The sequence below is a fragment of the Scyliorhinus canicula genome, chromosome 18, assembly GCF_902713615.1.
Source record: "Scyliorhinus canicula chromosome 18, sScyCan1.1, whole genome shotgun sequence".
In the NCBI taxonomy this organism is placed as follows: Eukaryota; Metazoa; Chordata; class Chondrichthyes; order Carcharhiniformes; family Scyliorhinidae; genus Scyliorhinus; species Scyliorhinus canicula.
In genome coordinates this window covers 74,678,922-74,692,563 of record NC_052163.1, presented here as the reverse complement: position 1 = coordinate 74,692,563, position 13,642 = coordinate 74,678,922, and the positions used below count along the sequence as shown (strand labels likewise).

The window sequence follows — 13,642 nt, the reverse complement described above, 5'->3', positions numbered from 1 at the left end:
GGTCACCAATGCCCTTTAGGCCAGACCTCCTACACCAACCCAACACCTTCTCTGCATTAGCTGCCCAGTAACAGAATATCAGGTTTGGCAATGCCAGGCCCCCGACTGCCTATTCCTTTGAAGGGCTGCCCTATGAATTCTCATATAAAGGATGTATTCAACTTCTCAACCGTCCCCAAAATCAAGCAAATCAGAAAACACTGGAACCGAAACAAGAATCGTGGCAAAATGTTTAGCTCGATCAACTGAAATCTGCCCCGCCAAGGACAGGGGAAGGTTATCCCAACTTTGCAGATCAATCTTAAGTCTACCCACCAAACAGGTTATGAAGTCAGGCCCAATCCTGAACTACTTGGACCCCCAGATATCTAATGATGGATCCAGCCTGCACTCCCAGAATGGCTCCCCTCCCCATGGGGTTTAAAGACCACGGCCAGGATTCTCCATCGGCAGGATCCTCTGCTTCGTCAGCAGCGCACTCACGTCCACGGGGTTCCCAACGGTGTGGGGGTGGTCACAACAGCAAACCCCTTCGGCCGGCTTCCGGGACAGAGGGTCCAGCTGCAGGCCAGGGAGGGAGCGACGCCAGAAAACTGGTCTCAGGAATGGAGAATTGCACCCCATTTATTTGACCACCTATTCATTATCTTCAAAATTTTCCATTGCTCCCCAATCTGCTTCTCTTCTGCAGAGCTTTGGAGGGTTTTGACATTAAAGGCCACTATTTAAATATTCTCATTTGAGAGGACACTAGCAGTTTCATGGAGATCTGCATTGTGGATCTGCTAGATATAAAATCTTAATTTACAACTTGCTCCAGGTGTTAATGATGATAATAATCTTTATTGTCACAAGTAGGCTTACATTAACCGTGCAAAGTTACTGTGAAAATCCCCACAGTCCGGCGCCAGCTCGGGTACACGGAGGGAGAATTCAGAATGTCCAAATTACCTAACAGCACGTCTTTCGGGACTTATGGGAGGAAACCAGAGCACCCGGCGGAAACCCACGCGGACATGGGAGAATGTGCAGACTCTGCACAAACAATACCCAAGCTGGGAATCAACCTGGGACCATGGCGCTATGAAGCAACAGTGCTCGCCACTGTGCCATCGTGCCACCCATAAGCCACTGACCAGAGATCAGAGGATTTTTCTATTCTCTGGATGAAAGCATCCATTCATGCCAAACACAGCTATCTTCAAGGTGAATTGACAGAATCTTTCTTGCAGATAGTTCCTCTAAAGACCATTTTAAAAGCGGAATTAAGCTTTGTACAAATCGGGTAAAAGCGTATTTACTTCATGGCGCTAAGGACTCGATCCTCGCCCTGGGTCACAGTCCATGTGGAGTTTGCACATTCTCCCCATGTCTGCGTGGGTTTCACCCCCACAACACATAGATGTGCAGTGTAGGTGGATTGGCCACACAAAACTGTCCCTTAATTGGAAAGAGAATTGGGTACTCTTTAAGCAAAAAGTGCATTTACTGCTCAAGTTAGTCACTGGTGTATAGAATTTACAAGTCTTTAATAACCATCTGAATACCAGTTCTCTGGGTCAGCTGTTAGCTAAAAATGCTGCTCGTTTCTATTTGCATTTCCGATGGATTGGAATCTAGCTTTGCAAACGGCACTTGTTCAGGGCCAATTTAGATAAATATTTAGAATGTTCAAAACAAAAAAAATTACAACTATGAAGTGTACTATGAGAGTACCCGGGGGACACCCATGCAACCTGCGGCGTTAAATTCACAGTGGACAGTCAGCACCATGTGCAGCTGCATGGCTGCCTTGCAGGCTATTAAAATGGTGTTCCATGCCCGTCCACCCTGACCCCACAGTCCACCTCTTGACCAGCCCCCACTACTCCCCCAGGCCCTGGCAGAAGCCTCCCGGCCAGCGACACAACTGTCAGCAAACCAGTGAACTACAATGGATACAAGCCAGTCAATGGTTTGGCACAGTAATTTTCTATCGCATGGAGTACACTATGAGGGAATCACAGAACAGATCCAAACATAAATCCATAAGCCATGCATCTCAGTTCTGAGAGCCAGAATTAAAAGAATAATCCAAAGATTTTTGTTTCTTGAACCTTGTTATATATTGAAGGCTGTTAGATGCATGCAGATATTAATAGGCATTTTGCAATAAAATTGGAATGAAATTTCCTAAACATCTTTGCTGTTAATATTTATGAAATTTGTTTTACCTGCGCCTTTCTATCTCACGAATCTCCCTTTCGCGTTGCCTTTGTCGTTCACGCTCTCGTTGCTCTTTGATCTTGTCGAAGGAGAGCATGTCTTTCTTATCCTTTTCTTTGCCGTCTGATTTGCCGTCCTGACTTTTCGCAGACTATTTTAACAAAACAAAATCCCTCAAAATTTGTGTTGAATAACTGAAACTGTTGAAACACATAACTTGTGTTGAATTAACAGAATACTACGAGAGTCTGCCTCGCTTTGGTATGAATATTACGGGCGGGATTCTCCGTTCCCGAGACTCGTGTCGATGCCGGAGAAGGATCCATGCAGCAAAACTGGTGCCGCATCTGGACCGATTGCGCGACCGTTGGGCTAGCACCGTCACCAAGTGGTACACAAACGATTCCAATGAGAAACAGTGCAGGACTTGCAATTGACACTCGTGAGGCCGACAAACTGCAGCCACATATACACACTTCACTCCCCATGGACACCAACCCAGCCAACAAGATGGCACTGGTTGCGCTAGAGTACGCCCATACCGCTGCTGCGTCAGCTAGGCCAGAGCACCCAGGGGACACCCATGCAACCTGCGGCATGAAATTCACAGTGGGCAGTCAGCACCATGTGCAGCTGCATGGTTGCCCTGCAGGCTACTACAATGGTGTTCCATGCCCGTCCACCCAGTCCACCTCTTGGCCAGCCCCCGCTACTCCCCCATGGCCAAGTCCTCCAGGCCATGATCAGAAGCCCCCGAGCCAGCGACACAACTGTCAGCAAACCATGGACTTCCCCTACCCCCCTCTGTCATTCTCAGTAGCCACAGCGACCATTTTGCAATTTATGAAAGCACCAGTAAACCTCACCACTGGGCATTCTCCCCAGTGGAGGATATCAGGTCAGGCCCACTAATGATACGCCAATGGTGGGGGTAGCACGGCGGCACAGTGGGTTAGCCCTGCAGCCTCACGGCGCTGAGGTCCGAGCTCTGAGTCACTGTCCGTGTGGAGTTTGCACATTCTCCCAGTGTTTGCGTGGGTTTCACACCCCCCCCCCCCCCCCCCCACACCCCAAAGATGTGCAGGGTAGGTGGATTGGCCACGCTAAATTGCCCCTTTATTGGAAAAAATGAATTGGGTGCTCTAAATTTAAAAAAAAGATACACCAACGGCATTTACTGTACATGCGGAGCAGGATGCCGTTGTTGAGGCACCGGAGAATTGAGATTTGGCGTGAAACTGGCACCCTCCACGATTACGCCGTCAAAACGGATTCTCTGCCCAATTGAGTTTCCAAATTCTGCCACTGGGACAATCCCGCACCACATGCTTGGACAAAAGCATAAGTGTAGTCATTTCTTAATGGACAAGATCATACTTCAGTACTTATTTTTTCCAGGAATACGTCGACTCCGAATCAGGTACCACCATACAACAACCTGCCCCCGCCCTAGGCTAATACAGTAGTCCCCCTTTATAACGCGGGTGTTGGGGTCCAAGACAGCCACCCGCGTTGTATCCGAGCCGCGGATATCCATGATGGGGGTTTTAAATTTATTTAAAAATCTATGCATGCGCTTCCCATTGTGAGTCTACGGGGGGGGGGGGAGAGGTCAGACCCCCGTAGACTCACAATGGGAAGCGCTAGCATAGATTTTAAAATAAATTTAAAACCCCCATCGTGGATCCAATTAAAATTTCAGCGGCCGGCTCACTTTGATCCGGAGAAGGAAGCTGCTCTCACTGAAATCAGCCGGCCGCTGAAATTGACACTGCCCGCTGCTCTCTCCCTCCAATCCAACTTTTAATTTTTAATGTTTCTGATTGGAGGGAGAGAGCAGCCGGCAGTGTCAATTTCTTTTTTTTCCCTCCGGCTTGCCCCCTCTCCCCCCACATCCTCCAACTAGACCCCTCTCCCCCCACACCCTCCGGCTCGCCCACTCTCCCCCCACACCCTCCGGCTCGCCCCCCTCCCCCCACACCCTCCGGCTCGCCCCCTCTCCTCCCCCGTCCCCCGCAGGGCCCCCCTCTCTCCCCCAACACCCGCAGGGCCCCCCTCTCTCCCCCAACACCCGCAGGTCCCCCCTCTCTCCCCCAACACCCACAGGGGGGGGGTCTCCCCCACACCCACTCCTCTCCCCCCCCCCTCTTCTCTCCCCCCCCCCCCCCAACACCCGCCCCCTCTTCTCCCCCCCCAACACCCGTCCCCCCTCTTCTCCCCCCCCCCAACACCCGCCCCCCCTCTTCTCCCCCTCGGCAGTGTCAATTTCAGCGGCCGGCTGATTGTTTCAGTGAGAGAGCAGCTACCCTCTCCGGATCAAAGTGAGCCGGCCGCTGAAATTGACACTGCCGGCTGCTCTCTCCCTCCAATCCAACTTTTAAGTTTTAATGTTTTTGATTGGAGGGAGAGAGCAGCCGGCAGTGTCAATTTCAGCGGCCGGCTCACTTTGATCCAGAGAGGGAAGCTGCTCTCACTGAAATAATCAGCCGGCCGCTGAAATTGACACAACTGACAGTTGGGGTCCATAAGCCCCCCCGCGGTATATCGCGGACCGCGGTATTGCGGAGCGCAGTATAACGGGGGACTACTGTATGACCATAATGTGAATGGTGCTGCAGTATCAAGAAGTTTCAAATATGTATATTATTATTGTTCTTCATTTCAATCAGGTCTTGTCATGAAGAAAATGGAAGCCAAAATTAGTCCTAGAACATAAAAATTAGCAGTAACCATCGAAGACTGTCTCTCATTTCAAGAGCTGAGATGATGCATGGGGAGAAAAGAGTTTTGGAGTTAAGCTCATTAATATATTGCAAAACTAATCCTTCAAGGGTTATTTTTGAAAGACAGCAGTGGTAGTATGGATTAGTGTTAGCTTTAGACCTGGTCAGTGTGCTGGATGCAATGAAAGTTAGTTCAAGATTCCAGTGATCGTTCAAACTCAGTGATCCTTGATTCTAGTGACCCACAACAGTTGCCAAGTTAGATTGGTGAATTCTGCTATGGGGCTGAAATAAGTGGGAATTAGCTTAAATAAAACTGATGAGTTGGACTTTTAAGAAAATAGAAAAGTTATACTAAGCAGCAGACATCAGACAGGTATTGCAAGAAAATTGAAAGTTGACATCAGGGGTAGCTGTATGATGTGAGGCAGAAGTTATTCCATTTAGAATTATTAAGTGGAGCAGTATAACTTGATTACACAAAGGTATGTTGCATTGTTTCATATGTTATTATGAACGCTGTTCTTTACTGTTAAATAAAACAGCCAATGTGCTGCTTCATACCACATAAGACAATAGGAGCAGAATTAGGTCATTCTGCCCCGCTGATATGTTTCTCATCCCCATTCTCCTGCCTTCTCTCCATAAGCCCTGATCCCTTTATTCATCAAGAACCTGTCTATCTCAGTCTTAAATACACTGTGATTTGGTCTCCTTCTGCAGCAATGGGTTCCACAGATTCACCACCCTCTGGCTTAAGAAATTCTTCTTCATCCGTTTTAAAGGATTGTCCCTTCAGTCCGAGGCTGTGCCCTCATGTTCTAGTTTCTCCCACTCATGGAAACATCCTTTCCACATTCACTATCTAATCTAGGCCTCTCAAGTTTCAATAAGAGCCCTTCTCAAACTAGGGCAGTACGGTGGCGCCGTGTCTATTGGCGACCTGGGTTCGATCCTGGCCCTGGGTCACTGTCTGTCTGGCATTTGTACATTCTCCAGTGCCTGCATAGGTTTCCCCCCCACCCAAAGGTGTGCAGGTTAAGTGGATTGGCCACGCTAAATTGCCCCTTAATTGGACAAAAATTAATTGGGTACTTTAAAATTATTATTTTTTTTTTTAAATTCCCCCTTATCCTTCTGAACTCCAACGAGTACAGACCCAGAGTCCTCAACCGCTCCTCAAATGACAAGTCCTTCATTCCGGGGATCATAGTTGTGAACCTTCACCGGGCCCTCTCCAAGGACAGCACACTCTTCCTTAGATACAGTGCCCAAAACTGCTTACTATACTCCAAATGGGGCCTGACCAGAGCCATATAGAGCCTCAACAGTACAATCCTGTTTTTGTATTCTAGCACACTCGAAATGAATGCTAACATTGCATAACTGCCAACTGAACCATAAGAGAATGTGGACCTAGGACCCAAGTTTCTTTGTACTTCTGATTTCCGAAGCATTCTCATTTAGAAAATAGTCTATGCCTCTATTCTTCTAACATTGTATTCCATCTGCCACTTCTTTGCCCATTCTCCTAGCCTGACCAGGTCCTTCTGCAGCCTCTGCTTCCTCAACACAACCTGTCCCTCTACATATCTTTGTATCATTTGCAAATTTAGCAACAATGCCCTCAGTTCCTTCTTCCAGGTCATTAATATATAACATGAATAGCTGTTGTCCCAATACTGACCCCTGTGGAATACCACTAGTCACCGGCTGCCATCCTGCAAAGGACCCCTTTATCTCCACACTCTGCCAGTCAGCCAATCACCTACCCATGCCAGTACCTTGCCCCTTACACCATGGGCTTTTATCTTATTTTGCAGCCTCCTGTACGGCACTTTGTTAAAGGCCTTCTGGAAATCCAAACAGATCACATCCACTGGTTCTCCTTTGTCAAACTTCCTCGTTACCTCCTCAAAAGATTCCAACAGAATTGTCAAGCATGACCTCCCATTGATGGATTAGTGCTGTTTCAATCCTATTTTACCATGCACTTACTTCCGAGTACTCTGCAATCTCATCTTTAATAATGGACTCTTAAAATCTTACCAACAACCAAAGTCAGGCTAACCAACCAGTCGTCTGCATACCTCCCTACATAAAACTGGGGTGTTACATTAGCCATTTTCCAGTCCTCTGGGACCCTCCCTGCCTCCTGTGATTTCTGAAAGATCACCACGAATGCCTCCACAATCTCCTCAGCTATCTCCTTCAGAACCATGGGGTGTAGTTCAACCGGTTAAGTTGATTAATCCACCTTCAGACCTTTCAGTTTCTCAGCACCTTCCCCTTAGTGATGACTACTTCACTACTCACCTCTGCCCCGACGCTCTTCAAGTACTGGTATGCCACTGGTGTCTTCCACTGTGAAGACTGATGTAAAGTTCCTCTGCCATTACTTTGTTCCCTATTACTACTTCTCCAGCCTCATTTTCCAGTGGTCCAATGTCCAGTCTTGCCTCTTACCTTTTATATAATGAAAAAAAAACTCTTGCACTCTTTATATTACTAGCTAGTGTTACTCATATTTCATCTTCTCCCCGCCTTATTGCTTTTTTTTTAAAAAAAAAAGTTGACCTCTGCTTGCTTTTAAAGGCTTCCCGCTAATCCTCGCCATATTGTATGCTTTTCCCCCTTGTTTTTAATGCTGTCCTTGTTTTCCCTCGCCAACCATGGTTGCTTTGTCCTCCCCTTAGCATGTTTCCTCCTCCTTGGGATGAATTTCTGTTGTGCCTCCCGAATAAACCCCAAAACTCCTGTCATTGCTTTTCAAATGTCTTTCCTGCTAGGCTCCCCTTCCAAACAATTCGGGCCAGCTCCTCCCTCATGTCTTTGCAGTTACATTTATTCAATTGTAAAACCGTTGCGTCTGATTCCAGCTTCTCCCTCTCTAACTGCAGGGTGAATTCTATCATATTGCGGTCACTGCCCCCTAGGGGTTCCTTCATTTAAGTTCCCTAATCAAATCTGCCTCGTTACACATCGCCAAATCCAGAATTGCTTGTTCCCTGGTGGGCTCTGCCACAAGCTGCTCCAAAAAAAACATTTTGTAGACATTCCACAGATTCATTTTCTTGGGATCTGCTACCCATCTGATTCTCCCAGTCCACCTACATATTGAAGCACTCCTTGATTATTGTAATATTGCTTCTTATGCCTTTCTATCTCCTGTTTTATTTTCTGCCCCACATACTGACTACTGCCAGGAGGCTTGTACATAACTCCCATCAGAGTGTGTTTTCCTTTGCGATTCCTCAACTCTATCCACACAGATTCGACGCCTTCCAACCCAATATCGCTTTTTGCTAGCGATTTAAGTTCATTTGTTATGAACAATGCAACCCTGCCCCCTCTGCCTGTCCTTCCCATTGGAAACATATACTTGGATATTCAGATCTCAGCCCTGATCCCCTTGCAGCCACGTGTACCTACTAATATCAATGTGCGCAACAAGCTTATTAACCTAGTTTCGTATACTGCGCGCATTTAGGTACAACACCCTCAGTCCTGCGTTGACCGCCTCCCCTTCTCCTAGTTGTCCCCTTTTTTGTTGTGCCTGAACATAAGAACATAAGAACTAGGAGCAGGAGTAGGCCATCTGGCCCCTCGAGCCTGCTCCGCCATTCAATTAGATCATGGCTGATCTTTTGTGGACTCAGCTCCACTTTCCGGCCCGAACACCATAACCCTTAATCCCTTTATTCTTCAAAAAACTATCTATCTTTACCTTAAAAACATGTAATGAAGGAGCCTCAACTGCTTCACTGGGCAAGGAATTCCATAGATTCACAACCCTTTGGGTGAAGAAGTTCCTCCTAAACTCAGTCCTAAATCCATTTCCCCTTATTTTCTACTATCCCCTGAAGTTGGATTCCTGCCACTTTCTATGCTCTCTTTTACGTGTTCTGGAAACTTTACTATCCTCTCCTGAGCCGTCGGCACCTTTAACTCGTATGAAGTCCTCATCATTCACCTGCACTCTCACATTTTCCTTTAACTTTGGTTTTCTAATTTTCCATACAACTGACCCCCCCCCCCCCCCCCCCCCCCCCCCCTCCCCCCCCAAAATCTACAGCCCCAGTTATGTGATTCGTCAGGACTCTGGGTCCATCAGACCAGCTCCTTCCTTCCCCAGAAATTGTGCCAATGCCCCATGAATTCAACCTCATTTCTCCCACACCAACCTTTGAACCACACATTTACCTCTTTAATCTTATTGACCCTGTGCCAATTAGCTCGTGGCTCAGGTAGTAATCAAGAGATTTGTTTCTGCTTTTTAATTTAGCTCCTAGCTGTTCATACTCCCTTAGTAGAAGCTCTGTCCTTGTTCTACCTATGTCACTGTTACCTACGTGGACCATGACAACTGGATCTTTACCCTCCCACTCCTAGTTCCTATACAGCCCAGATGAGATATCCCGAACCCGAGCACTGGGCAGGCAACACAACTGCCGGAACTCTCGATCCTGGTCAGAGAGAATAAGTCGGGCGGGGCATGTGGCGCAGTGGTGAGCACTGGAACTACGGCGCGAAGGACCCAAGTTCAAATCCCGGCCCTGGGTCACTGTCCTTATGGAGTTTGCATTCTCCCGTGTCTACGTGGGTTTCACCCCCACAACCCAAAGATGTGCCATGCTAAATTGTCCCTTAATTGGAGAGAAAAATAATTGGGTACTCTTAAGTTTATTTTAATAAAGAGAGAGTATGTCTATACTGTTAACTATACAATCCTCAATTCCGACATTTCTTTTCTCTCCCCCAACTTGAGTGGCTCCCTATACTCAACTTTGAGCCGGAGTTCATCAAACAACCAACATTTACTACAGATATGGTGACTGGGAATCACAATGGGACCCACCAGCTCCCACTCATGCAGGAGCAACACATCGCCTGGTCCTGCATCTCTTTGGTTGAATTACATTTAATTTGTTTTTTTTTTTTAATTTCCTGCTAGTTTTAGTATTTCTAATCTGTAAAATATTTATCTTTTTACCTTCAATCTGAAAGCAACTCAGGATAGGTCATGCAGGGCTTCCGGTGTGGACCATGGAGTAAGTGGTCACACACAAGGCAGCTCCTGCCCACGGTTACAGAAAAGAGCTCTTTTTTAATCAATACGGGGTGGAATTTTGATGAAAAGGCATAGGTGAATGTTGGAGGAGTACTTTCCCCCAGGAGTGTTATGTTTCTTGGTTACCAGACTCGCAGAAACAGTGAAAGATTTGGCTGAAGCTGCAGCAAAGACAAAACGACAGAGCTGACTTGAGGGCCTTTATTAAAGCTGAATTCTAGCAGCAGAGGGAACAACTGTGAAAAGATCTCACCAAGGCCATTGAAGAAGCGGTGACGGCTGACTTCCGGTGACGGCGGGCGGGAGGCAACCGCGCGTGGAGGGGTCCTGTTCGGGAACGGCATTGTTGGGGATGGACGCCCGGTCCTAGGGGCAGCGAAGGCGGTGAAGGCCAGGAGAAAGCACAGGGAAGGGATATGTCGAGGTCCAGTAAGAAAAAGGCTGTGAAAACAGCTGAAGTTCATCAGGGAGTAGAAAGTTCACCGCAGGGTCACCAAGGAAAATGGAGGCTGGAGCACCGGGGAGGCTGCATTGCTTACAGCTGAAGAAATAACTATTACAGCTGAAGAAATAACTATGAAGAAATGGCTGCGGAATTCAAAAGGCAGTTTACAAAATACATGGAGACAACGAGGAAGGAGATGAGGGAGGTTTTGAGTGTGCTGGTGGAGGAGGAGATTTCCCCAGTGACGATGGTGTTGGCGAGCGCAGTGGCGGAGGTGCGGGAGCAAGGGGAGGCACTGAAGGAAGTGGAGGAGACATTATTGCAGCCTGGTGATCAACTTACGTCGATGGGGAAGGTGATAAGAGATTAACACGGATCTGCGAGGAAAAATGGAAGACCTGGAAAACAGATCCAGGCGACAGAATTTGAGGATTGCGGGGCTGCCTGAAGGAGTTAAAGGGCCGAGGCCGACTGAGTATTTTGCTGCGATGCTGGCAAAACTATTGGGGGAGGAGGAGGATCCCTCCCGGTATGAGCTGGATCTGGCTCATCGGTCGTGGAGGCCTGTACCAAAGGCGAGTGAGCCACCAAGGGTAGTGACTCTGTGCTTCTACAGTGTGAAGGAGAAGGTCCTGTGCTGGGCCAAGCAGAAGCGGGTGGTGCAGTGGGCTGGAGCTCGTATATGTGTAAACCAGGACTTTACGGTGGAGCTGGCGAGGAGGCGGGCTGCTTTCAACCGGGTGAAGTGCAGTGCGGCATTGTATATCCAGTGAAGCCGAGGGTGACTTACAAGCTCATGGACTTTTATTTCACTGCGTGCTGGTGTATGGGCTAAAGGAGCCGGTGGTGTATATATTTGGACAAGGGAAGTGATAATTACTTTCACTCGAAGTGAGGGCTCTTTGGGGTGTAGGTGGATATGCGGGGTTTGTGTGCTAAAAGGGTTTTTTTGGGCTTTCCTAGGGTCGGGCAAGGGGGAAAGGGACCCAGGCGGGGGCCTCCACGCTGGCCGGTCTAAGCCAGCCAGTGAACGGGAGTGAGGCGGGGGCGCTGCGGCCATCGGAGCCTGGCAGAACAGGATCTGAGTAGTCTAGCCGGGGTGAAAAGTTGGGGGGAAGGAACAGAGGTTGGGGGAAGGAGTTTTACAAGAGGCAGTGGACGGGAGGAGTTGGGGGGGTTTACAACTCTTGGACGGCGCTGTGTGTGTGTGTGTGTGTGGGGTGGACTATGGTGACCATGGGCAGTCCCGGACTCCTTTTTACTTTTTCTCCTTTGTTTTTTGTTTCCACCGTGGGAGGGTTTGTTTTATTGGATGCATATATTGACAGGTGGGCCGTTGTTTGGGGTGGTGGGAGGATAGGATCGTTGTTATTGTTAAAGGGATTGATTTTGCATTTGTTACCGTTTACTGTCTGTGGGTGGGGTGTAAATTTTGAAGGAAAATGTGAAAATGGAGAATAAAAACATTTATTTAAAAAAAGGATAGATCACGCAAATTAGCAGTTACTTGCCAGCCAATGAACTTACCGTTTTACTATAACGTCACTCCTGGATTGTTTTTAAAACATAGCCAGCTGCCCAGAGGGTCCCTCTCAGCTCCTGCTCTATTTAAATCTCCTCTTGGACACTCCAGTCCAGCTCTACTTAAATCTCCTCTTGACTTTCAGCTCCTGCTCTACTTAAATCTCCTATTGGACTTTCAGCTCCTGCTCTACTTAAATCTCCTATTGGACTTTCAGCTCCTGCTCTATTTAAATCTCCTCTTGGACTCTCCGGTCCAGCTCTATTTAAAGCTCCTCTTGGACTCTCCAGCCCAGCTCTACTCAAACCTCTGCTCAGACTTTCAGCCTCCACTCTTTTTAAACCTCCGTTGACTCACAGGTTCCGCTCTTTTTAAATCTCTGCCCGGACTCAGCTCCCGCTCTAAATCTCCACTCTCACAGCTCCTGCTCTTTTTAAAACCCCGCTGATTCTTAGTTCCGCTCTTTTAAATCTCCATCCTAACTCCCGCTCTTTCTAAAAGCCCTGTTGAGTCTCAGCTCCCGCCCTACTCCCACCTACCGATGCAGAACCAGGCCTGCAGCACGGGTTCAATTCCCGTACCAGCTTACCCAAACAGGCGCCGGAACATGGCGACTAGGGGCTTTTCAAAGTAACTTCATACTTGTGACAATAAAAGGTTCTTCTTATTATTAAATCTCTGCTCTCATAGTTCCCACTCTTTTTAAATCTCCTGACTTAGCTTCCACTATTCTTAAATCTCCGCTGACTCGCAGCTCCTGCTCTTTTAAAAATTCCGCTGACTCTCAGCTCCCGCTCTTTTGGTGATTCCCCTTCATCTAAGAGTCTAAAATGTTTTCCAGCCTGTTCTCTAGCAGCACTAGCCAGGTGTGCAACTGCACTCTCATATCTTCTCCAAAATTACTTGAGCAGGCAAAAAAACAATCATGGGCAGCTGCTTTCTCTCCAGTGTGCTGTACCTGACATTGTGCTGCCCCAGTTGGGCACCAATTGAGGAAAATCTGTTGGATCCTATTTGACATTGCATCGTTTGTTTCAATCCCGTTTTCTTCATTTTCCTGTTGAGCAAGTCTGAGAAATGTTTTTCTCAGATTTATGACCAGCTTTCTCTTTGAAACAAAAACCATAAGCAGAGACCATTTGGCCTATTGTGTCCATACCAGCAACAAGAGTTATCCAGCCTCATCCCAACTGCCAGCTATTGGCCCATACCCCAGTAGGTGGCAGCAATTCAAATACATATCCAAGTATCCCTTCACTGCAATGAGGCTCTCTGTCTCTACCTCACTTTCAGAAAGTAACCCCACACAAATCAGCTTTAGAACAAAAAATGGGCCCTTACTCCATCACCTTAGTGAAAATCTAACTTACAATTCAACAGCCGTGGTGCCTCCATCAGTGAAACTAGCCTATGGAGGATCCAGGCCAGACAATGGTTTGGGACAGCAATTTGATTTAGCATGAAATGTAGGATAAAGGAATCATGGTCTATTTCCCATTATAAATCCATAGCCATGCAATTTATAACTCGTCCAGCAGTAATGAGAAGGGTATCAGCATGATTGACACCTACATCTGTTCCTAGTTTCAGATCATGATTACAAATTACCTGAACTTCATTGAATTTCGAATCACACACACCTATATGACCCAGTCTTCTAACCATGAATATACACA

The 13,642-nt window shown here is 47.4% G+C and overlaps 1 protein-coding gene across 4 annotated transcripts in view; it reads right to left on the bottom strand.

Annotated features, from left to right (window-relative positions):
* Nucleotides 1-13,642, bottom strand: part of safb (scaffold attachment factor B) — a 102,384-nt gene that overhangs the window by 38,847 nt on the left and 49,895 nt on the right. For all 4 annotated transcript variants that reach the window (XM_038777311.1, XM_038777310.1, XM_038777312.1 and 1 more), the window contains exon 14: nt 2,214-2,356. In XM_038777311.1, the coding sequence (XP_038633239.1) occupies nt 2,214-2,356 (143 nt within the window). The remainder of the gene's footprint in view (nt 1-2,213; nt 2,357-13,642) is intronic.